Here is a 22,058-nt window from a genome sequence, read left to right on the forward strand (position 1 = left end):
CAGGCTGTGCAAGGGGACAAGGATTTAAAGCTTTGACATTTTAGGTAATTTCTTTATAACTTGGTAAGACAATAGCTCCCAAAGAGTCTGAAATTCAATTCAGCATGCTCCACTACCTGCATATAGCCTAAACTACAGTCCTATAGCCTCATTTAGTCATTGTACCTTCAGATAAAACTGTACCAAAAGAAATACGAGGCTGGGAAGCATGCTCCGGGGCATGTGCTAGTAGCTTTGTGAAGAAGCTGCATGGCAATCCCCATCATAATCCTTGTGCTTTTGTCACATATCCGTGTGATTCTGTATAACGCTTAGAAAAACTGTGGGGTTTTCCCAACAGCGTGGCACCCATCCTGAGTTCGTACTACCTGCACATTTGGGGGGGGGAGTCATCATGCAGCCATGCGAAGCTCTTATAAGACACCGAGATTTGAAAATACAGGGGAAGGAAAGGTCCATGGCATGCTGCAGAGCTTTAGTAAGAGCAGGACAAGCAGGATATTCCTGCAGTAGGAACAGTCCCATACTCGCTGTGTTTCTAGGAATCGCTCAGCAGATAAAAACAAGTGCACAGATGAGACAGAAGAGATGAATGTCCTAATGGTTCATTTTAGTTATTAATTGGAATGACAGTCTATGCTTTGTCTTCATGCTGTTCTGTGCCTTGTCTGTTCTTTGCCCATTGAGCATGGACATTCTTTGAAGCAGAACCTCATTTACTGAACGCGTTATTTGTAAGGGTACGTAGAAGGAGAGCATCTGCCCCTTTTAAGGGTATGGGGTCAAGGACTCTTTTCCAAAGCAACAAGGGTTAATATGAAAGATGGGAGCTAAATCTGGTTGGTCACATTAATTTGTGAGAGCACATAAGAATGAGGGAATGTTTATTCCAGCAGGGTTACCTGACCAGGGACTTCTAAGGCAGGAGACGTGACAAGAACCAGACCAGTCACACTCATGAGTGGGCTAACAAGCTGCGGGTGCTGCTGGTCCCAGGACGAAGCTCACGGCTACAAGATAGGAACCAGGGGGCCCAGAGCGGGAGGGTGCAGAAACTGCAGGGCTCTGCAAAGCCACGGAGGTTTGCAGGGCAAAGGGGGAGCGGGAGGAGCGAAGACGGGGGATAGATAAAAAGAGACCCCAGCCTGGGCAGAGCCCCCGGCTCCCTGGGCACCCAGCTGGGCTCCAGTGGCCAGGCAGGAGCAGTACTGGGGTGGAAGGGGTAGAGGAAGTGTCTGTGCCCGCTGCTCTTCAACTCCCTTAACATCGTTTTCTGTAACCAATACAATTCAAAACACAGTGTAAACCCATTTTCTTTCTGTTCCAGTCAGCAAAAAAATGTGTCCTCCAATATCAGTTTTGAAACAAATTGAGTTTTATTCTTTGCAAATGTTTGCAAGCAACAAGACTTTTCAGAAAAAAGTTGTCCCAAAAGGCAGATAGAGGAAGAGTTAAAGCAGAGTGTGCCACCCCTTCTGCAGCTTTTACAAAGCAGTTAAAGGTGAAAAACAATGAAGAACAAAATTAATTGCAGCACATACAAAAATAGCATTATTATTAAAAAAGAACAGTTTGAACATTTCAGAACAAGTGTGCAAATGTCCTATTGTGATTCTACCTATTAATCTAAACTAAAATATATGAAAACTTGCAAAATTACAGGCTCCGATTGTATGACGTCTTTATTCTATGGCTACGGCAATGATAGCTTGAAAACGAACAGTTCTATGCTACTTGTACTCCAACCCAGCTGAGATGTTCTGCTCAACGGGGCAGTCCCCAGTCTATCCCCCCCCCCCCCCCCCGATGCTTCTTCATCCTTCCTCCATCAGACCTGGCACGGATGTGGCTGTGATCAGTGCTCCAATCCTGTGACTGTAATTCCCAGGTCTCACATACAGACACAAATTACAGGGGGAGAGAAGAGAGAAGCAGTCCCTTTGGCAGCGGCATGTCGGTTGGATTAATTACAGCATGAAACTACATGCCAACCAATGAACATAGTAAATACAGCTATTATAATAAAATTTGCTGATTTCCTTTGTACTTAGCTCTCAAAAGCGTATGATGCCCATATTTGTCAGAAATAATTTTCCACAATCCCAACATTCTAGTAGTTTTCTCTCCAAAAAAGAGAAAAAAAGCATAGAAAATATTAACCAACGTATTGAACCATTCACAACTCTACATCCACGCTGAAAGTCACATGTGGTACATTTTGGGAATTCTTACCCATGTAACACTTCAATGGCCAGCTTCACCACAGCAGAATTCGTCATTTCTGCAGCAAGGTGAATTATACTTGCTTTCAACCTGGAAATTGTCATGGACTTTGAAATGGCAAATTACACAGAAGGTTAGGCAGATGGAAAAGCATCGTCAACAATAAAATTAAGTTAACAGAGAAATTTACTTCTGACTTATCTTGATTATATTAGTTTACATTTGACTATATATACACAATACCAAAAATATGCCTATTTTGTATTCAAGCATTGCCACCATAATGCCATTTTTAAGTTGAGGCAATCTAAAAGACTTGGCCAAAACCCAAAACACCTTACAAAGTTCAGTGAGAGCTGAGAAAACAATCATTTTAAAAGCTCCACCACCAAACCTCTGTGGATGCTTAAAGCAAACGGCAGCAGAAGGTACTTTAAAGCACCTTCAGCCTTCCCACTGCCCACAAGACCTACGGAGGGTGATAGGAACAACAGGTACTTGAGTATCTCAGAGGGAAAAAATAAACTAAGCCTACAGCTAAGCCACATGTGTCTGTGTGCACCCATGTGTGTGCCGCATGTATGTCCGTGCCTGTGCAGGGATTGAGGGGGAAAGCTGAGTATGACTTACGTGGTTGCTAAGTACAGAAGTTTCGCAGTCTCTCGCTCACACTAGCGCTTCCCATGTCAGTCTTTAGAAAGCTTATTATAGAAACATAATCAAAATACAGAATGTTTTCTTTAAGAAAATGAGCCATCGTTCACCCCCTATTTGTTCAGAATTATATTCAAAGAAGTATTGCTTTTCATGGTTCACTGGCAAGTCAGAGCACTGCACACACAATTAAATACGGTACTAAAGATGTCTACGGAGAGAACAAAAGTTATCACAGAAGCACAGAGGTAGAAGGCTTCAAAGAACTAAACCTGAGTTACACAATCATTAGTTTCTACATACCTAGCATAATAAACTATCCTAACAGCTTTCTGCTTCTAGCATCTTTTCACATCTGGATTTTTTTCTCAGCTGTGCTGTAACAAATACCACATTACCACTTAAATCAGCTACTTGTCTTGCAGAGGTCTGGCTTTAGCCTTTCACTGCAGTAATCTATCCATGCTACATGTTTGATGTAAGAGTGTGACTGAGAAGGAACAATTAGTGGCTTATGTCTTCAATCTTATGCAGTTTTGTGTCATAGCATTTAATAATGCAAGTTCTTAAAGATTTACACAGAAGAAATAAAGCGTGAATGAAAAAGCTTCAAAAGAAAAAGAAAATATGTATGTATACACAAACTGAAGAAATCTTGCCATCTTCAGTTTCTGCCATCAAAGTGCACTCTGATGAAAAAAATCAACCCAGCAGCAGCAAAAGCTGCCCTGTTTTGGCACCCGTGTCTGTAGCACAGACAGCACTCCAGAAATCAAAACCAAACAAAAAGCACTGCCTTTTGTTTCTGTTTTATTCAGAAAGGTTTGCCTTTCGTAGGGTAAGGTGCTAATGCAAAATTTTACCTTCTGATATGAAAGTCTAAAAGAAAAAGAAAAAGATATGTTGCCTCCCCCTTATCAAAATATGTGTTAGTGAAAAGTCTCCATAGCCTCGTACTGCAGAGGATACTTCACAGAACCCTGGGCACGCATACCTGTAAACTAATCTTCACAGAAATAATTTTGAAAAGTAAATATAAGCACATTCAATAGTAAATGGCAATGTATTTTAGGTTCTGGGACTGATCTGTATGTTTTGTATAAATAATTTAAAAGACTTTTAAAGTCAAAAATGCTCAATATATCAGATAACTTATAAGGACCATATACATAATAATAAGGTTTTTTTTCAAAGGGCATTTTGTAACATACTTGTTCTAGCTGCAGGCAGCTTTTGCTTCTGCCAGTTACAGCACTGCCACAAACATTTCCAACACACTATCAGTCAAAATACATGGTTCAGCCTTGTACTCTCTTTGTTGGTTATTCAGCTAATAGTTGAGAAACAGCATGAACATAAAATTGGAAGTATTCCACATAGTTAGAAACAGGGATTCTCATCAAAAACACTTAAGTATATTACGGGAAATACTCCGCAGTAGGTAACTGGTATCTACCATCATATATTGCATAAATTATACTCTGTTTAATTGCAATTTTAGTTTTTGTCTCCTTTCACTGTAGGTTGATAGCAGTAAACATTTCTGAAATTATACACAGAAGCAGAAAGTTCAGTCAACTCTGTCCAGATGAATCAAAGTGATTTCTTGGTGTCTCATACCACCTTCTCTCCCCAGCTGTCATTTTAAAGATTCAACCTTCAGTTCTCAGGGTGGCTGAAGAAACAGTAATGTGGATGCACACCAACTCCAAACGTAGTGAGCCTGCTTGTTTGGTGTGTTTTTTTGTGGGGGGGTGTATTTTTTTGTTCTGTTTTAAGGTTAAGTAAGCATCAGATGCAGAACTGAGCAGATGCATCTAAGAGACAGACTACTGCCTGTTCATCTCCAAAAGCAGGTTACTGGATTACAGGCAGAGTAACGGTGATCTATCATGGCCTGATTCGTCATCTGTTTCTGGAATCCGAGGCAGGAGAGCAGACCGTGTCAGTCCCCAGAATTTTTGAGGTGACATATCCTTTTTGGTAGCTGTGAACTTCCATCCCATGTGGTTCCCACAGATTCTGCACTGGGCTATAGTCCACGCATATCTATCAAAAACAAAATAAAGGTTGATGCTAACATGTAAAGGAAAGACGCTTTCAAAATAGTAGGTCACAGGTCACTTATTAGGTAAGAAGAGAATAAGAGTTTCAAGCTGGATTTTCAAAGAATCTTAGGGAATCAAGGTATCCAGCTCTCATCTAAAACCCTGCAAATCTTTAAAAATAAAAAATAAATCAGCCTTCAAGTATAGAAAGTAACTGAAGTATTTTAGTAGCACAGCATTTCAACAATATAATGAAATGCTATGTGCCATAAAAAAAGTCAGAAAGTGGTTCTTGGAGAGTAATTTACTTAACAGAAATAAAAGTGATTTTTGCATTGCTGATAAATTAAAAGGGAACCACATTTTCCAGACAGATTTTTCTTTAACAGCTTTAAAAGTCAGAGCGTGAATATTTCAAAACCAGAGCAGAAAAGAAACAAGACAACATGTAAGGACAAGAAAAATTAACTCCAGTTACTATTAGCTAAAAGTTTTCCTCAGGGAATCTTAAAGCATGCAATTCTTACGACAGATCTGCCCTCCAAGTCATTACTCAGTGTTATGTGATAGTCCAGAAAATAAACAATATTTTTTAAAAAAATGCAGGAGTCAGTGAGAACATGTATTAGTCAAGAACCTTGGGCTGGCTAGAAATACAGCAACACATCATTTTATGCTGCCTTAGACACACAATAGCCAAAGGGACAAAAGAACGATTTCTGACATTGCAGCACAGAAAGGGCCACATAGAAAAGTGATTTGGTGAAGCTGTAACAAGTATTTCTGTGGAACTATGAATAATGTTTTTGTGAAGCTGTAATTCAAATATATTTTGACATTTCAGCTGCTGCTGAGAGGTTAAATATTCAAAGTTTTGAACGTGTGCCTGAAGCATGCTTATCTAGGCAAAAAATTCCTACCAGAGAGGTGTGACATTTTGATGCAAGACCATTCATTATTAGGTAAACATTTACATCTTGACAATTAAGTCTGCTACTATTTCAGGGAAGAAAAGTACTTAAAAAAATCAACAATAATCAGATTAATATAATGCTAGTCATTATAACACTTATTCAGTTTTTAGGTCTAAAAAATGTATCTCAGTAGAGTAACTACATTTATATTCTATGTTTTCAATTTGTACTTGACATACTTAATGATCAAAGAAAACTGCATGGAAGCAACGATTCTGGTATTAGTTGTGGTTTACTTAAAACCATACACAAAGAAATTCCCAGAAAGTTGGTATCCTGTTCATAGCTCTGAGATTCAAAGGGTATGTTTAAAATCATAATATGTTAACATATTCAAAAATTTCAAGAGAAATTCTGAAAACATTTTACATGAGTATCTTTTTTTTTTGAAAAGTCTAAATTTACTTTCTTATTTTTCATATGAACTAAATCACCACACACATTTTAAAATTGTATGTTTTACTATTCTACTGTCATAGGAATACATTTACAACTGAATTTATTAATAAATTAATAAAGTAAAAATAAAATTAAATACAATACTAAATTTAGTAATAATTTTTATTTTAATTGTATTACCCAGGAAACCAGCTGTGTTCTGTTGATGGTCGTCCACTGAGATTCAAGTTGCAGGCTTTATATACAGTAAGGGTTTCGTGGATGTATCCGTGAGGATTCACATATGCTGCCATGGGTCCACATAAGGACAAACTATGACAGACAATTAAGAACTTAGTCAAAGTTCAAGAAATAATAATAAAAAAAAAGCTCTCAAATGTAAACAGATGAAAATCAGCCAACGATGGTTAAAACTATAAGCAAACAAGTACGGTGAGGTTACTTCAGGCTGGTGACCAGACACTAGCGGGGTTCCTCAGGACTCCATGTTGGGGCCGCTTCTCTTCAATGTTTTTGTAAATGGTCTGCATGCAGGACTCAAAAGCATACGAAGTTTGCAGATGACAGGCAATTAGTGTTGTTGACTACAACTTGAACGCGTGTCAGGAGTGCGCCTTGGCAGCCATGAGGGCTGGCCATGCCCTGGGGTGCCTCAGGCCCGGCACTGCTGGCAGGCCGAGGGAAGGGACTGACTTAACGTATTCCTGTTATCCGGTTAAAAGTGTCTGTTTCAGTAAAGGTAGTTATTAATGATGTTTCCCTCAAAAAACTACAGCTCAGTAGTTGTAAAAAAAAAAAAAAAAATACTTGCCTCTACTGAGTAACAACTTCCAATAAAAACAAGTAGCATCTATATTGCTACTCTTAAATCGAACTTTAAAAGTCAGCAAAAATGTGCATTCATTACACTAACATCTCATCATTCTTCTGTCAAAGTACATCATGTCAACACAGCAGGAATTGTCACTTCTGGAATCCATCATTTAATTGGAAGATAAGAAATGTGGTTTAATTATCGCATCAGCTTCTTTTCACACTGACAAAAGAAAACTGTGGGGAGTCTTACATTCTTACACCAAGGCATCTTTTACCCTTCATATTATCATAGGTGATGGACAGACATTAGTTACCCAAGATGAAAACAATGACAAGACTGCCAGAAGTAGCAATCATTTGGAAAATGTACAGTCTTCTCATTATTTAACATGGAAGACATTGTATAGGTCAAATATACAGTGGGGGCATACTGCCTAGTACAGTTATTAGGCTTAAATCCTATATTCTTTAAATGAGAGAGGTATCACAATGCTTAACAACATACATAGGTTATTTGCTTACAAGACAACATCCTGGGACCCTATCTGTGCCACACAGTTAGTGCATATTAATCTGCTGCTCAAGTTTGTTGGCATACAGAAAGTCAGAACGAAGTGCCAGGAAAGTATGTTTTGTCCTATTATTTCTGAATAAGGTTCACGAGGTCCCAGATTTTATATGTAGAATTTTGGAGTTCAAAACTCACCACAGAGTGCACATGGCAAGACGCAGGACTAAGTGATATAACAAGGCTTTTCACACTAACTTCTGTTACAATATACATGGTGATGTTTGGATTTACTAACTTTTTATTAAAGAAGCTCAAATAACTGGGTTTGTTTTAAAAAGAAAATTGCCTATAAATATTTACTTAGATTTTATTAGAGCTGTGGAAAACACATTAGCTATAAGACATACCCAGCAAAATATGTTTTGCTGTGCCAATGTTTCTGATCATCAAGAACCTCACAAAGATTAAGAGCAATAAACTCACCTGAATATTTCATTCTTGGTTGTTATTTCTGTGTCTTGGCATTGCTTACAACAAAGAGATGTACACTTGAAAAGAAAAACCAACATGGTAATTTCATTCATTTCCAGATACTTGTCAGCACACTGGCAAATAACAAAATTTCTCTCCCCTTCCATCATAATAGACTTTGTACCAATTCCTTTGTTTATCTGGGCAGCAATCACATTTTCTCTTTATACCAAAGGATAAAAATGTATAGGCATTTTCTTTACTTATGGTAAATGTTAATTGTTATATAAAAGAAAAAAAAAATCTTTATACACTTGCTTTTTAAAATAAAAATAGGATCTATCTGACTACACAATAAGCAAGTCAACTTGCTGAAGTCTTTAAAATCTAACTTAGAAACAAAGAAACTTTGCTCTTCTGAAATATAACACAAAAGGAAGACAAATACAATCATTAAGATGAATGCAATCATTAAGTTTTTCTAAAATTTGAGAATACTGTAGATCAATGATTTTAAATTTCTCAAGACAAATACGTTAAGATGCATTGACCTTTTTCTTAAAGATTATGACAGAGCAATTTCTCTCCTACAATTTCTATATGGCAGAACAAGCAATTAATCACTGACATTACCAAGAAAATAGCCATTTAAAAATCAGCTTAGTAGAATGCTTTACCATGAATTTTCAGGAGGTGTGCTGTTATATGAATACATTAATGAAACATGAATTTGTCTCTCCATTCAAAAACTGGATATTAAATATTCCAGCTACCACTACCAGACATAAGCAAGTTTACAGTTAAAACTTTCAATTATACTGGTGACTCCTTCAATGTTTTCTCTTTGGGAAGAGAATGGCAATCTGAACTGCTATTGGAAAAGTTGCAAGATGTTTTTGCAACCGCTGCTCCTAAAACAGACGGATTCGCAATGAGTTTGACTGACAAATACTTGCATTATAATATATAATATTATTTATAGTATGTTATTATTAAGCAATGCACTATGTAAAAATAAAAGTACATCCTACATTTAGAGCATTACATGGCCATGGAATGGAAAGAAAATAAGAAGTTTTAAAATAACTTTAAAAGGTGTTGCTTAACAAGTCAATATATGTCTCTTGCAAAAATCCTTTTACTCTAAGATTTATACTCAATAGCACAATACTAAAAAGATTTATCTTTTGTTACAAAATCCTCAAGTCTTATGGCACAATGCTACTTGATTGCAGTATGTTATACAGCAATACGGTGTTCTGATGTTCCTAAGGTCAGTACCAACGCTAGACTTCTAGCACCACCTCTTGGTGAAGGAACTGCTGCATGTTTTCAAATAATACCGGACAAAAGCAAATGTGACTCTTGTTGCCAAATAAAGTCTGGAATTAACAGCATTTTCTTTCTTAAGCCAACTTTTCAAGGTGAAGGTAAAATAAAAACTCCCAAACTCACTCTCTAGACGTATTATTTGTTATAGATTTTAACAGTCACTTTCTGTGTGTGTGTGAGAGAACCATTTTAAGTAGATAACAGGTAAAATAAATACTCACTTTGTTCATAATATCTAATTCACACCGGAGTCGCTGAACAGCACTACCTATTTTAAGCAATTGTATACGTAATGCATCATCAATTGGCAGGCAAGCAGCAACTCTGTAAGAAAAATCTAGAAATGAGAAAGTACCAGACCTGTTAGAACTTAAGGAAGAAATAAAGCGTACTAGTTCTTCTCACAGATCGAGTGCTAAAACTTGAGTTTATAATGGACTTTCAGAGGTCATCTCAGAATATCCTTCTGCCCTGCCCTAAGGCTGGATCACATACACCTAAAACTACTTCTAACATATTTGTCTAATCCGTAGTTAAAGATCACCAGTGATTGACCACTTGGACTTAGATAATAATTTTTAAAATTTAGTATGCTTTTGGCTCATGTTTTCTTACTAAACATTCATATCACATTCTTCCTGCCATGGAGCGCAATAGTGAATTTACTGAATGTCTTTCAAAACAGCTAGAGATGCTCACACCTTTACATGTTCAATTATCTTTTTGCCAAAATCAGCCATCAAAATTTGCTGGAAACTGGAAGTGAGGAATGGACTGTCAATAGAATGTAATTATCTACCCCTTATTTTCTTCGGATTGTTTTTCCTAAATCACATTTGAATTCATAAGCTAAATAACATCATACCTATTGGATTTGTTGGAAGAGACTCATCTTTAAGATTTTCATCCCATTCATGTAGCTGCCTCTTGACTCTTTCCATCAAGGTTTCCTTTTTTTAGAAGAAAAGCCTAATTTAAATACATAGGTATTTCTGTTTTCTTAAAAAAAAAAAAAAAAAAAGGAAGCAAGATGTAGAGTAAGCTATTTTCCCTAGCAGACATTAGCTTTTAAGACTTACAATAATTATAAACACTTCATACCTGTGTATTTTTAACTTAAGTGCAAAAGGAGATGGGAAATGGGCAAAAATCAACCAACGGTAGGTAAAAATCTCATCTCAGGTAAGTAGACAACTATTCAAATTCTAGAGATGTATAAAACAGATCAGGGCTAGGCAGAATTAGCCTCCTCCCTACCTGTCCCTCCCTTACAGTAACTGTATTAATATACATATCTATCTACATATGTAAATAAATAAATAAACTACATATATTATAGATATAATATATATATATATTTTTAAGTAAGCCAACACCTGAGACTGAAGTTGGTTAGAACACTCATTTGAGGCATGTGAGACAGAGGATCAAGTTTTTTGCTCCACAACAACAGAGCAAGAACCTGAACCTCCCTTATCCATCCCAGATGCATGTTCTAGCACCAAGGAACAACTATAAAGAGGTAAGTCCTTCCTGCTCTTACCAGTAAACTGAAAGCTGTACCCTTCTTTAAAACGTAACTTACAAGCCAACAAAATTAACTTTTATACTATCCAATAATTAGATATTATTTGGTAATACTTACAGCATCATACAAAGAGTAAAGCCAGGGAGGCCAAGATGTCAAACTTGCACAGTGAAACTTCCTCTAAAACCAAAATCACAAATATTTATTTTTTAACACTGGCAGATCTTACCAACACTTCTTGTTTACACAAATAAAAGAGGCATATTTGACTATCAACAAATTATCACCATCAAAACCAGTACTTCAAAATGAGGCCTCCAAAACACTTCTCGGATGCACTGAGGACTAAGACTTCTGTACACAATAAACGATGCATGGATTTTCTCAGAAAATCTGTCTCGGTATGAAAAGTATTTTTACTGCTTACTAATGAGAAATACGCATTTCAAAACAGCATCTATCTGAAATCTAGTCAGTTAAAAAACTTAAGTACTATTAGATAGCACATCTGTTCCTTAGTCACCATCAATTATTGATGCCTCAGCAACCACAGCAAATCACTATGTAAGGTGATTAAACCATTTCATATCAATTTAGTCAAACACATAAATACATAAAATGCAAGAAGAAGATTAATGGGCCACAGTAGGTATCTAAGCTGGTGTCTATAAATTCCAAGAATATATGGTCATATTTTTAAAGTGGGGAAGTGTTGTGTTAAGAACATAGCTAAAGCTGACAACACACAAGTTAGGAGTTCCAGAGGATGCCTTCTCACAGCAGAACAATTTCTGACTAAGACAACTGCTGCGTAGCCTCGATGCTTAGTCACATATCGCTATCCACTCTTGTTCTTGTATCTATTTGTAATGGAAATCACGTTTTCAGAAATGCTTACTAAACATCGATACTTATGACAGCCTACTGAAAATTTATTAAACAGCTTTATTATTACTACCCAAAGACAGCGAACAAATAATGCACATTATCCCTCTAGCAGCCTCCTGTGATTAAAATCACATACCCAAATGGACTATGGAGTAAGAAACAAATGTGGAGGAAGAAAACAAAAACATCAGGAAGTCCTCTGAAGGTCTCATAATTATTTTACTGACTTCTATTCATTTAAAATAAAAATTTTACTAGCAGGGTTAGCCATGGCAGCTGCATCATACTTCACTGTGCACATGACTAATGTGTGCACTTGAATCATGTACTAAAGCATCTGCACACTAAAACACAGCAGGTAAGGTGGAACAAAACAAAAAGGGCTGCCTCTAACACTTCTAAAGTATCTTCAGCATATGTGCACCCTGTGTATATCCTGCAGACAAGAAACCCTAGGTTTTAACTGCACTCACCTGACAAAACTGAATTTGTTAGCCACCAAATTACCAGCAGTGCAAAGGTATTTGCTTAGTTAATTCTCTAATTAGTTAATTAATTCTCTACAGTGAGAGAAGTATCTCTAACCAAACAGTGGCAAATTGTTCAGAGTTTCACCACATCCTCTCTCCTGTCCTCGGTGCTAACTCTTGTCCCATTAACCTCACCGTGCACACTTACTGACTGCTAATGATAGTTGGTCTTTGTGCCTCAGAAGAAGCCAGGTTTACACTTGAAAGGCTTTGCTGGTACAACTCTGCTAGCACAACGTGCTAGCATGCTGCTTATTATAGGAATGTAATTTATTCCAGCAAAATTATCCTTTTGACAGCATGCTTTATTTCAGACTTCTAAAGGAAAATGCTGTATACTGGTAAAAATGCACGCACACTCACTTGAATAAATGCATATTTTAGCACCTTCTAAATAGCACAGATGTCTGTAGCACAAATCACACCTTATCATTCCCCTGAGCAATGTAGAAGTTTGTAGCTTAGGCTTGGCATCTGCCACTTAGGAGTCTTGAAAATTCTGCCCTATGATCTTAGTGCAAATTCCCTCCTGATTCCACATTGTCACAGCTGCAGTGATGCAAAAATAGTGTAAACAAGCAACGACAGAATTTGTACCAGTGAAGTAAAAGTAGAGCCTAATTCCCTAATGGCAATACCAACATCTTGATAGTGATTATTTCTCCTCTACTGTTTTGGTTTTGTTTTTAATCAGAGATTAAAGCAAATAAAGTTCTGAAAGCTCTCGGAAATAACATCGATAAGACTATGGAACTGCTAGTTCACCCACATTGTTCACATGTAAAAAATACATCCATCTTCCTCTGTTAGCTAACACATCAACAAATGTAGATTGCATGAAACAATTGGAGATTTGTGACCTTTTCTAATGTGTCACTTTCAGTAACACAACAAAATTTAAGAAAATTTCTAAATTAAATTTACAAAATGGATTCCGTATTAGCTATCCCAGGATGTCTGCTAAACAAATACCAATAAATAATAATTTTTAAAAAAGATTTATAATTGGACTGAATAAATTTGTTGTATAGAAATATTACTGCAAACTGAGAAAGAAATTAGTAAGCACAAAAATTAACAAAAACTTGATATATAAAAGTGTTTATAAGGTGGAAGTGCACCATTAAGCATGCTCAGACCTCTGACCTTCCACCTAGCTGTTAGCCAACAACTGTGTGGGAATATTTGACTGAGTTAATAAACAGAGTCCACCTTTCTACAATGGATCCACATTTTCTGTAAGAAAGGAACTGCAGTTACAGAAATAAATTCTCTAACTGAAGCAGGTTTTAAAGCAAAATTAGCAAACGGAGTTATGATTCCAAACAACCAAGTTCTTACGTTTTAGACATCAAAGGTCTTCTGTTTCATTGTTGAAATTTGAGTCACCTCTGCTCTTTAAGAACCTCTTCTACCTCTATCAACCAGCCACAGAGAAAGAGTTATAAAAGCATTCTCACTTTCAAAGCCAAACATTACTGTAAGTACAAAACAAGACCTACGGCACTGTCAACACTGATTGCCAGTATTTTTATTGTCACAGCAATGACAGTTAACGTCAAGATGTTTTTTTGACCTGCCTACAAATAAAAAACTATTAATTTGTTGTTGTTTTTTATCATGAACACTTCATCACCTATAAGCTCTAGCAATCAGCATTCTCTCTGAGGTGCTTAGGTAAAAATTAGTAACAACTGTAATATTATTACAAGAAATATTATGTTAGTAGTATTAATCAAACACTACCATAATTAAAAACAAATAGAATGCATAAAAAACATGTATTTCCCTGCTGTGAACAGCTGATAAATAATCACACAGCCTGTGAAAAACCAGGAGGTTGGCATCTAGCATCCCAGTCGTGCATCCACCTCTAAAGAAAGACGGAATTTCATACTCATTTTCAAAATATCATCAAACATAGTAATTAGCTTCTGACCTTTTGATATTTCTGCCACCACTGACGTAAAGCTCGGTCCTGCCACGCTGTAGGTTTTGAAGAAGGAAATATGTGGCATCGGCTGAGAGACTGCAGCTGTACTGCTGACATTGTTGAAGGCAGCACTCGCTCAGGAAGGATTTGTACTTTAGCCTGCTGGATTCTGATAAAAGAAAAAAAAGACAGATATATACACATACACGAGTTTCAAAAATTGATTTTACTGCTTATCACTACATGGTACTATAGAATTCAAGCAAGAATCCATTTCATCCGAGTTTTTTTTTAAGTTGTAGCAATGTAAATCAAATTACCATAGGGAACATACAGCACATTTGTAGCAAACCAAACATACGAGTCTAAAATACAGACTTCTTCTGCTAAATTATTAAAGCCACTGCAATGACTGGACTTTAGTATGCCTAAAATGAAGACAGAAGCAATACATTGAAGATTCTTCAATATCTTGTTTTCATTTGCCTTTAAAAATCAGAACTATCTGCTTACCAAATATTTTTGCACGGGCATACAGAACTAGAAAATCAGTGCTCTAACTTTTTCATCAGAAGTTTCTTTGCTTTTTTCCATGAGATACAATGGGAATGCCTATGTATCTTAGAGCACAGGGTATCTGCTGTATTTGAAAGTATTTGAAAGCAGAGTAACTACATATAAGTTTAAGTCATTCCAACAAATCTAGAGCTTGCCATGATGAGAAAATTCATCTCACTTCCTTTATTTCATACATTTAAAAATTCAATCTCATGAGTGAAACTTGTGAACATGCTGTATAAAAGCATTCTTTCCTAGTCAGTAGATAAGAAACCATCAAAATAAAATGCTGTAACAGCACAGATCATAACTGTTTCTGGCTACAGCATTCTGAACAATGCCACTGCTGCTGCAGTTATCCAAGTGCTGCCACCTTGTGTCCAACACTGAGTTTTTTAAATAGTAAATTCTGAATTTGTTAACTGTAACCAAAAGGCTAGATAGTAAGAAATAGCAAGTATAACAGGTATTATTTGTTTCTTCAGCTGAGCGTCGTGAAAGCCTAAGAACAGTACCTGTGGTGCCAGGGAGGCTTATCTGTGGTATCAGGGAGCCTTTCCACAAGACAACACAAGGGACATACCCGATAAAGGAGAGCATCTTCTCATTTCACATTTGGTTTAAGCATAAATGTGAAAGATATTGAAACTTTTACCACTTATAATGCAGACAAATCAACATCTTTTTCTGGCTTACTTTTCAGAAACAAAGTCGTTCTGACAGATATTTTCACACACACACACCACATCAAAACACAGGCAAACATTCTTTAGAGAATTTTAGAACAAAGCTCTAACAACTAAAACACATAGTTGAAGAAATTACCAATTAAACATAAGAGCACTAATCAGTCAGTTGTGTGACTGACAGGCCAGATGCACCTGCAATATATGGTAAATGCCTTGGTGAAACAAGATTTGCAGTACGTAAAATTAAATACATTATTTTCTTACCCATCCGACTGGGTTCGTATTTCAAGAACCTTGAACCTCTGTCTTCCTATTGCTTTCACTTTGACAGTTTCAATTCCATATTCCTGCTCTTCTCTGTAGGCATATATTTCTGCTGTTGTTCCAAAATGTGCTTCCCTTTCACGTACATTACTAAAAGTAACAGAATTAAAAGGTTACCTACCCTCCAAATAGCACTGCTCAGCACTGTTCATTCAGATTTCACAAGTTAATCCACCTGCACTGACTGTACAGTCTTACTGTAACCTAAAAGCTAAACTTGGTAAAATACTTTCAATTAAATACAGCCATTATTTTTCCATTTTAAAAGCAACTTCTACTGGTATCTATTTTTTTTTTAACTAGTTAATTTTGGTTTTCTTTAAGGGTGTAGAGGTAAGGATCTGGGAACACGGGGATCACCAATGTATCTGTATTGGAAATGCCAACATTGAAAGTACCAAAATTATTTAGACCAACTTTCTAAAAAACAAATGTTCCCACTTCCTGCATAATTAAACCACAGTAAATGTGTGGGGAAGGAGGAGAAATGCCCCCAGCTTCTTCTGGGGCATATTAGCCTTTATCTTTTCCACTTCTCTAACGTCTCATGTCTCTGTACTCTCCTGTCAAACCATTGTCTGCACTTGTTTGTACACAAAACAAGCAAATACACCTTTATGACAATGAAGTTGTCAAAACAAGAATCTAATTTTTGTATTTCAGATTAAGGATGCCTCTTTAAGCAAAATGGGGTAATACATTCAAACAGTGACTGAAATCAAGAGGATGCTCAAAAAAGGACAGCAGATGGACACTTTCTGCTCCTCTTACACAAATGTGATACTGTCATGGAGCAACCCAGTTAACACATGAAACCCTCTTCATGATGTACTGGAAGACATCTTTCACCTAACAATTTCAGACCACAACTCAGATATTCACCACAAAACTGATGCAATCATCTGCTTTTGATTTACTATCCAAACCAATTGTGCTACAAATACATGCTGCATACCATCAGTAAACCCACTCGTGTATTTTACCTGTATGCAAGAACAGCAAATGTTCTGTCTTTCTGAATTAAATTCCGCACCATGCTAACCTCTTGAGGGCGAAAAAGCTGAAGAGGTAACGTCTGTCCAGGAATCAACATCACCATCACGTGGGGCAGCACTGGGATCACCTGACAGCTGTCGTCATCGTGCACCGTTCTCCCATGAAACTCTTCCATATCAGAACCTAAATACTGAAAACAATAAGTAAGGAAATGACAGCAGTACAGCAGGCTTTGTTGATTTACAAGGATAAAATAAAATTAGGCCTTTAACCTTTTACAACACAGTTATGCCAAACCAATCAAAACTTCTTCAAACTGCATTTAATGGAAGACATAAAGAAAGACATACCACATGTGACGTTGGCAAACTGGTGTCAAAATTAATGATGTTAGGCTTTTCGGCTTCTTTACCATCTTGATCTTCAACTTCCATTTCGTTGTCATCCTCTTCCTCACTCTCTGCTAATAAGCACATGAGGAACACCGTGTACATATCAATCAATGAAAATGAGAATACGGAGAAAAGAGAATTATAGAAACACATTCAATATTCCCAGGCTAAAGCCCTTCTTCCCAGGGAAGCAGCTTGCATATTTGCAAAAACTATGAAAAATAACTTTCTTGCTGTTACAGCAAAATCACTGATCTATAGAAAGGGTCAAAACCTGGTAGTTTATTTTTGAAAGGCTAAGGGACAACCTTTTTTGGGCAGCTAATAATATCCAAATTCTGTCAGTTCAGATTTTTTCTTCAGTGGTAGTTTTTAGTTTCAATTCCTACCGTCTTCTGCCTGTAAGGCAGGGATGCGAGCTAACTTAATTTCTTACAGGATGCTGAGTACACCACTCACAGTAGTTCAACATCGTACAGTCTAGCTGCATTCGTAAAGCAACTGACTTCCAAGCAACCTGAAGCTCTACATTCACACGGCCTCTTGCTGATGTTTGTAGACACTTTCACTGCTGTCAGCCTCTGCTCGGTGTGTACCACGCATATCACAAAACCCAGCACACACAGAAAGGCACACACAAGAAAGGCAACTACAAAGGAAGGCAGAATTATGACTCTACAAAAACCTTCAGGTAGCAAACAGTATTTAAAAAATGCTACTTTCTTGTCATTTCTCAGTTCTAGGTATCAATCCTAAAATTACTTTCAGGCAAGAAGACAGTTACCAGTATGTTTAAATTTTTAAACACATAGCCTGTGCATTTATCTGTATAAAATCCATACAAATATGTTAAAAAAAAAAAGTAATAAAAATAACAAAAATGTGTTTCTAAAATGCTGTTTCACTGACCATTCTGTGTATTACCATACAATGCATGCCTGTAAATACCCAAAACAAATACAATGTGATTAACACACATTTGTTAATTGTGTTATTTGATCCTATTTCCTTACACTTGGAACATGAATAATATTTATATGCCATGACACGTCTAAATTAGATGTTGTTACCAACTTTGCAAATCATATCTGCAGGATTCTTACGCCAGTAGCTGCTGAGTAAGACAATCCCAACGGTGCCAAAAACCATCATTTAGATCTTGAAAACTAATACAACATCAGCAGAAAAATATCCTTACAGTAGTCTATCCAGCTGCCTGTCATTGCAATTAGCGTTGACAAGTTAAAAGGTGGAATCATGATCTCATCTGAAATATACTGTGAACAAACCTTACGAAGGGATGGGGCTCGTAAGGAAGGATCCTTCCTTCAGAAACAGCAGCACCCTTGTTCACTTAGATCTTACTCCGAGTGGGAGGACGAGAGAACAATGAAGAGATGAGCTGTCTCTGGAGAGCCTGCATTTCCCCTCTTTGGCCTTCAGGATCATTTGTTAAACCTACTCTTTACAAAATGTTTAGTTGATGGTTATGTTTGTTTTATCTCACTTGTTTTTTTTTAAGATCTTGCAGTTTACAGACCCTTCTCTGTAGGAGAAACAGCACAACACGCTGATGCTACAGATCCAGCCAATACTGTATTTATATTGAACAGAAATGATACAGCAGAACAGGAGTGTTTTATTAATTACATAACTTAAGGCAGTAAGACATCAACTTCCTAATTATTGTAAAAACATATTCAATTTCTGCATGATTTTTTTCTTCCATTATACTGAGTTTGGAATCCAAAGCATAAATGACTGCAAAACGCTTACACTGTAGAAGAGGGCCAGCATGCTCTTCAGCTCAACGGAGACAAAGAATAGAAAGTTTTTACGTGGTTCTGGTGCAGCAATGTGGGCTGCAGGGAGGGAAGCTGTCTCCTCCAAAAATCATATTCTGCTTTACATGCACTCATTAAGTTGTATGAGTCATTAGCAGTTTTAATAGCCTTTTAGACAGAGGCTGTTTCATTTGCTCTTCTGAACACAAAGGAGGGAACAGTCATCGATCTGAGAGCAACTGCGTCCTGCAAACTTTTGCTCGTTCTCTCCCAAATCGCACACTGAGGGCTGCTGGTGGCAGAGTCTGGGAGGCTGAGAGGAATGATGACTCATTTTACTGCAGCAGCACCATGTGAATGTTGAAAACACATCCCCGGCTTCACTCTCCTACTCAGTCACACTACAGGAACAGGAGACGGAAGACAAAAGGAACGGTGTATTTGTCACTTAACTGTATTTTTGTTGATATTTTTTTTCATGATTAATGAGACCTTAAGCACACAGGAACAAGAGAACGGCAAGTGCCAAAGGCACAATTCTCACAGAATTTCCTTCCACAGCAAACTACATCGGTTACCAGCAGGACTTACTGCTATGTGCATGCTTATTCTGAAATAATATTTTTTTCTTGTTTAGTAGGAGTTGCTTCCAAAACCAAAACGTGAGCTCACGTCAGTTTGGAGGCACTATATGGTAAATCAGAAAAACGCACGCTATTATGCACTGGGTACCTACACGAGGAATAACGATGGTGTATGAGGACAGGCAAACCGGGCTGCTCTGCGAATTCCAGCACGAATACTGCAGGAAGTCTGGACACGGTGTGCAATTCAACACTGCCCTCGAGTGCGGTACAGAGGACATCCTGCTTCCCTGTTTACTGGTGGCATTACAGAGCATTTAGGTTGAGTGGAGGCTTTCTAAAACAACAGATGATTTCCTCAAGTTTTGTTAGGTTTTACAGAGGCCCAAATTTGCAGAGCTGGGTGTGTGCATTTGCCCACACTGGTGGAAAGTACGCCTTTCCAGCGCGCTTTCACCTGACCAGCTGCCTAATGCCTGAAGGCCCAGTGCCTGAGCGTCTGTTCTTCCACTACAGACTGGTGGACTCGGTCAATAAATAAAAACAACACAAGACGTACAATAACAGGTGATTTTGCCCTTCTCTGAACCCTGCCTGGTGCGGACAACCTCTGCACGACCCCAGCTGCGAGCAGCCGGCGCTGCCAGCGCTGGGCAGGCACACGATGAGCGATGCCCGCAGTGTCATTAGCAGGAAGGAAGGCTGATAGCACTGTACACCTATGTAATGACGAATTGCGACAACCTGAGCAGCAGCAAGGCAGGAACACCTCCCACTGCTGCCTGGCCTCAGACATATGTTATGGCGAGCTACAGCAGCGTGCCCAGGAGCAGCTCCCGCACCCCACAGGCCTGCTGAGGCCCAGGGGCAGCGGGACGGGACGGGATGGGACAGGACAGGGTGGCTGGTGACCCGCACACCCTCACTGCCCTCCCTGCTCTCGCACAAGCAGCCTGGTCCCCCTGCAGCTCGCCCAGCTGGCCACCCCAATTTCCTCCAGCAGCAGCACACCCTCAGCTCTACTGCTCGATCATTTCCACCCCACTCGCCGTTCCCTGCCGCTTCAGCTCCTCAGAACAGCCTGGAGGACGGCCCGCAGCCTTCCCCGGCTCCCTCCCCAGGCTCCCCCCGCAGCCGGCCCCGAGCCCGCCCCGCCGCCCCTGCCCCCGGTCCCGCCCCGCGGCCCGGCCCCGGCCCTGCCTCACGCCCGGCCCCTGCCCGCTGCCCCCAGCCCCCAGCCGGCCCCGCCGCCTCTCCTTCCCCCGGCGGCCATTACCGGGCGCCGGCTGCAGGTGGTTGCCCATGTTATTGCGGGGCTCGCCGCCTCCTTCCTCGGCGGCCATCGCTGTTTACCCGGAGAGGAGCCTGGGAAGCCGCCGCCGCCGGAGGAGGAGGGGGGCGACGAGGAGGAGGAGGAGGAGCCGGAGCCAGCACAGGAGCCGCGGCCCCCAGCGGTGGCACAGCGGCCTCTGGCGGTGCCCGGCCCCCCTCGGGGCGCCCCACTGAGCCCGGGCTCGTCCCTCGGAGCGGCACCGGGCCTCAGGGCCTGCCCGTGCCCCGCTGAGGGTGCCCGAGGTGGTTCTGTGGCCTCCTGTCGTCTTCAGTGCGCAGCTCGCTGTGTGTGGTGCACACGAGTCCCTTCCCTCCTTGAGAACTACAGTGAAAACCGGTTTTCCGCGCAGAAAATAAAAGATGAAAACTGTTCTGTAGCACAGCCAAAACTACATGCTTCAGACTTGCAGCTAAAAGTTCAAAACGAAGTCCTGACATGAGGCCAGCGTGATCCCCAGGAGCAGGCCACAGCTGTGTGCTGCCGGTGAGCGGCAGGGCCAGCTGACACGGCGAGGAGCAGGCCGAGTGGGTTAGCTGCCCAGTTCTGCCCAGTCCCACCAGTTATGTATTGCCTTCTCCCTTTTAAAAAACACAACAGACATCATACCAGACCTCTGGGACTTCTCCCCTTCTGTTAAAATGCTTACTTTTTGTTGCTGTTGGCCTCTGCGGCAGTCTCACAAATTCCTAAATCCCATGCGATGCTCCCAACCGCATGCCCCTACGTTTCTCAGAATTAACGGTGTTTTAGAGAAACGTATTTTAAAGATAAACAGCACAGACACACACCAACCTAGGGGCTGGCCGCTCGGTTCCAGCTGAGGTTCTGTGCAGATCAGCGGTCGGCCTTGGAACGTCTCCACGGCCAGGCTGTCGCTCCCCAGCTTTCCAGTGGGATGCTGACTTCCTCAGCGCCATGGGTGGGAAATTTCAAAATACTCATCATCTGTGCTGAACTGTGTGTGAGCAAGATTCAGTAACACATTTGCTGAAACAGGAAAGTACTACAAACATGCTTACGATGATACGTAAAGCATTTATAAGAATAAAACAAACGCTCAATTTTTCAGCGATTCCGTGGCTTTTTCTGCA

The 22,058-nt window shown here is 39.4% G+C and overlaps 1 protein-coding gene across 2 annotated transcripts; it reads right to left on the minus strand.

Annotated features, from left to right (window-relative positions):
• Window positions 1-1,353: 1,353 nt before the first annotated feature.
• On the minus strand, window positions 1,354-21,064 carry CRBN (cereblon). 2 transcript variants are annotated; one of them, XM_035337711.1, is made up of 11 exons: window positions 20,911-21,064; window positions 17,225-17,337; window positions 16,862-17,064; window positions 15,819-15,968; window positions 14,314-14,476; window positions 11,074-11,136; window positions 10,294-10,378; window positions 9,650-9,765; window positions 8,109-8,173; window positions 6,479-6,610; window positions 1,354-4,926 (listed from the first exon to the last, which is right to left on the minus strand). In XM_035337711.1, the coding sequence occupies exons 1-11, from the start codon at window positions 20,975-20,977 to the stop codon at window positions 4,743-4,745; spliced, it is 1,341 nt and encodes a 446-aa protein (XP_035193602.1). In that variant the 5' UTR covers window positions 20,978-21,064; the 3' UTR covers window positions 1,354-4,742. The 2 variants fall into 2 exon arrangements, with proteins under 2 accessions (XP_035193602.1, XP_035193603.1); XM_035337712.1 differs by having other exon boundaries at window positions 17,225-17,334; window positions 20,911-21,042.
• Between the last annotated feature and the right edge of the window lie 994 nt (window positions 21,065-22,058).

This window comes from Oxyura jamaicensis, chromosome 12 (genome assembly GCF_011077185.1).
Source record: "Oxyura jamaicensis isolate SHBP4307 breed ruddy duck chromosome 12, BPBGC_Ojam_1.0, whole genome shotgun sequence".
In the NCBI taxonomy this organism is placed as follows: domain Eukaryota; kingdom Metazoa; phylum Chordata; class Aves; order Anseriformes; family Anatidae; genus Oxyura; species Oxyura jamaicensis.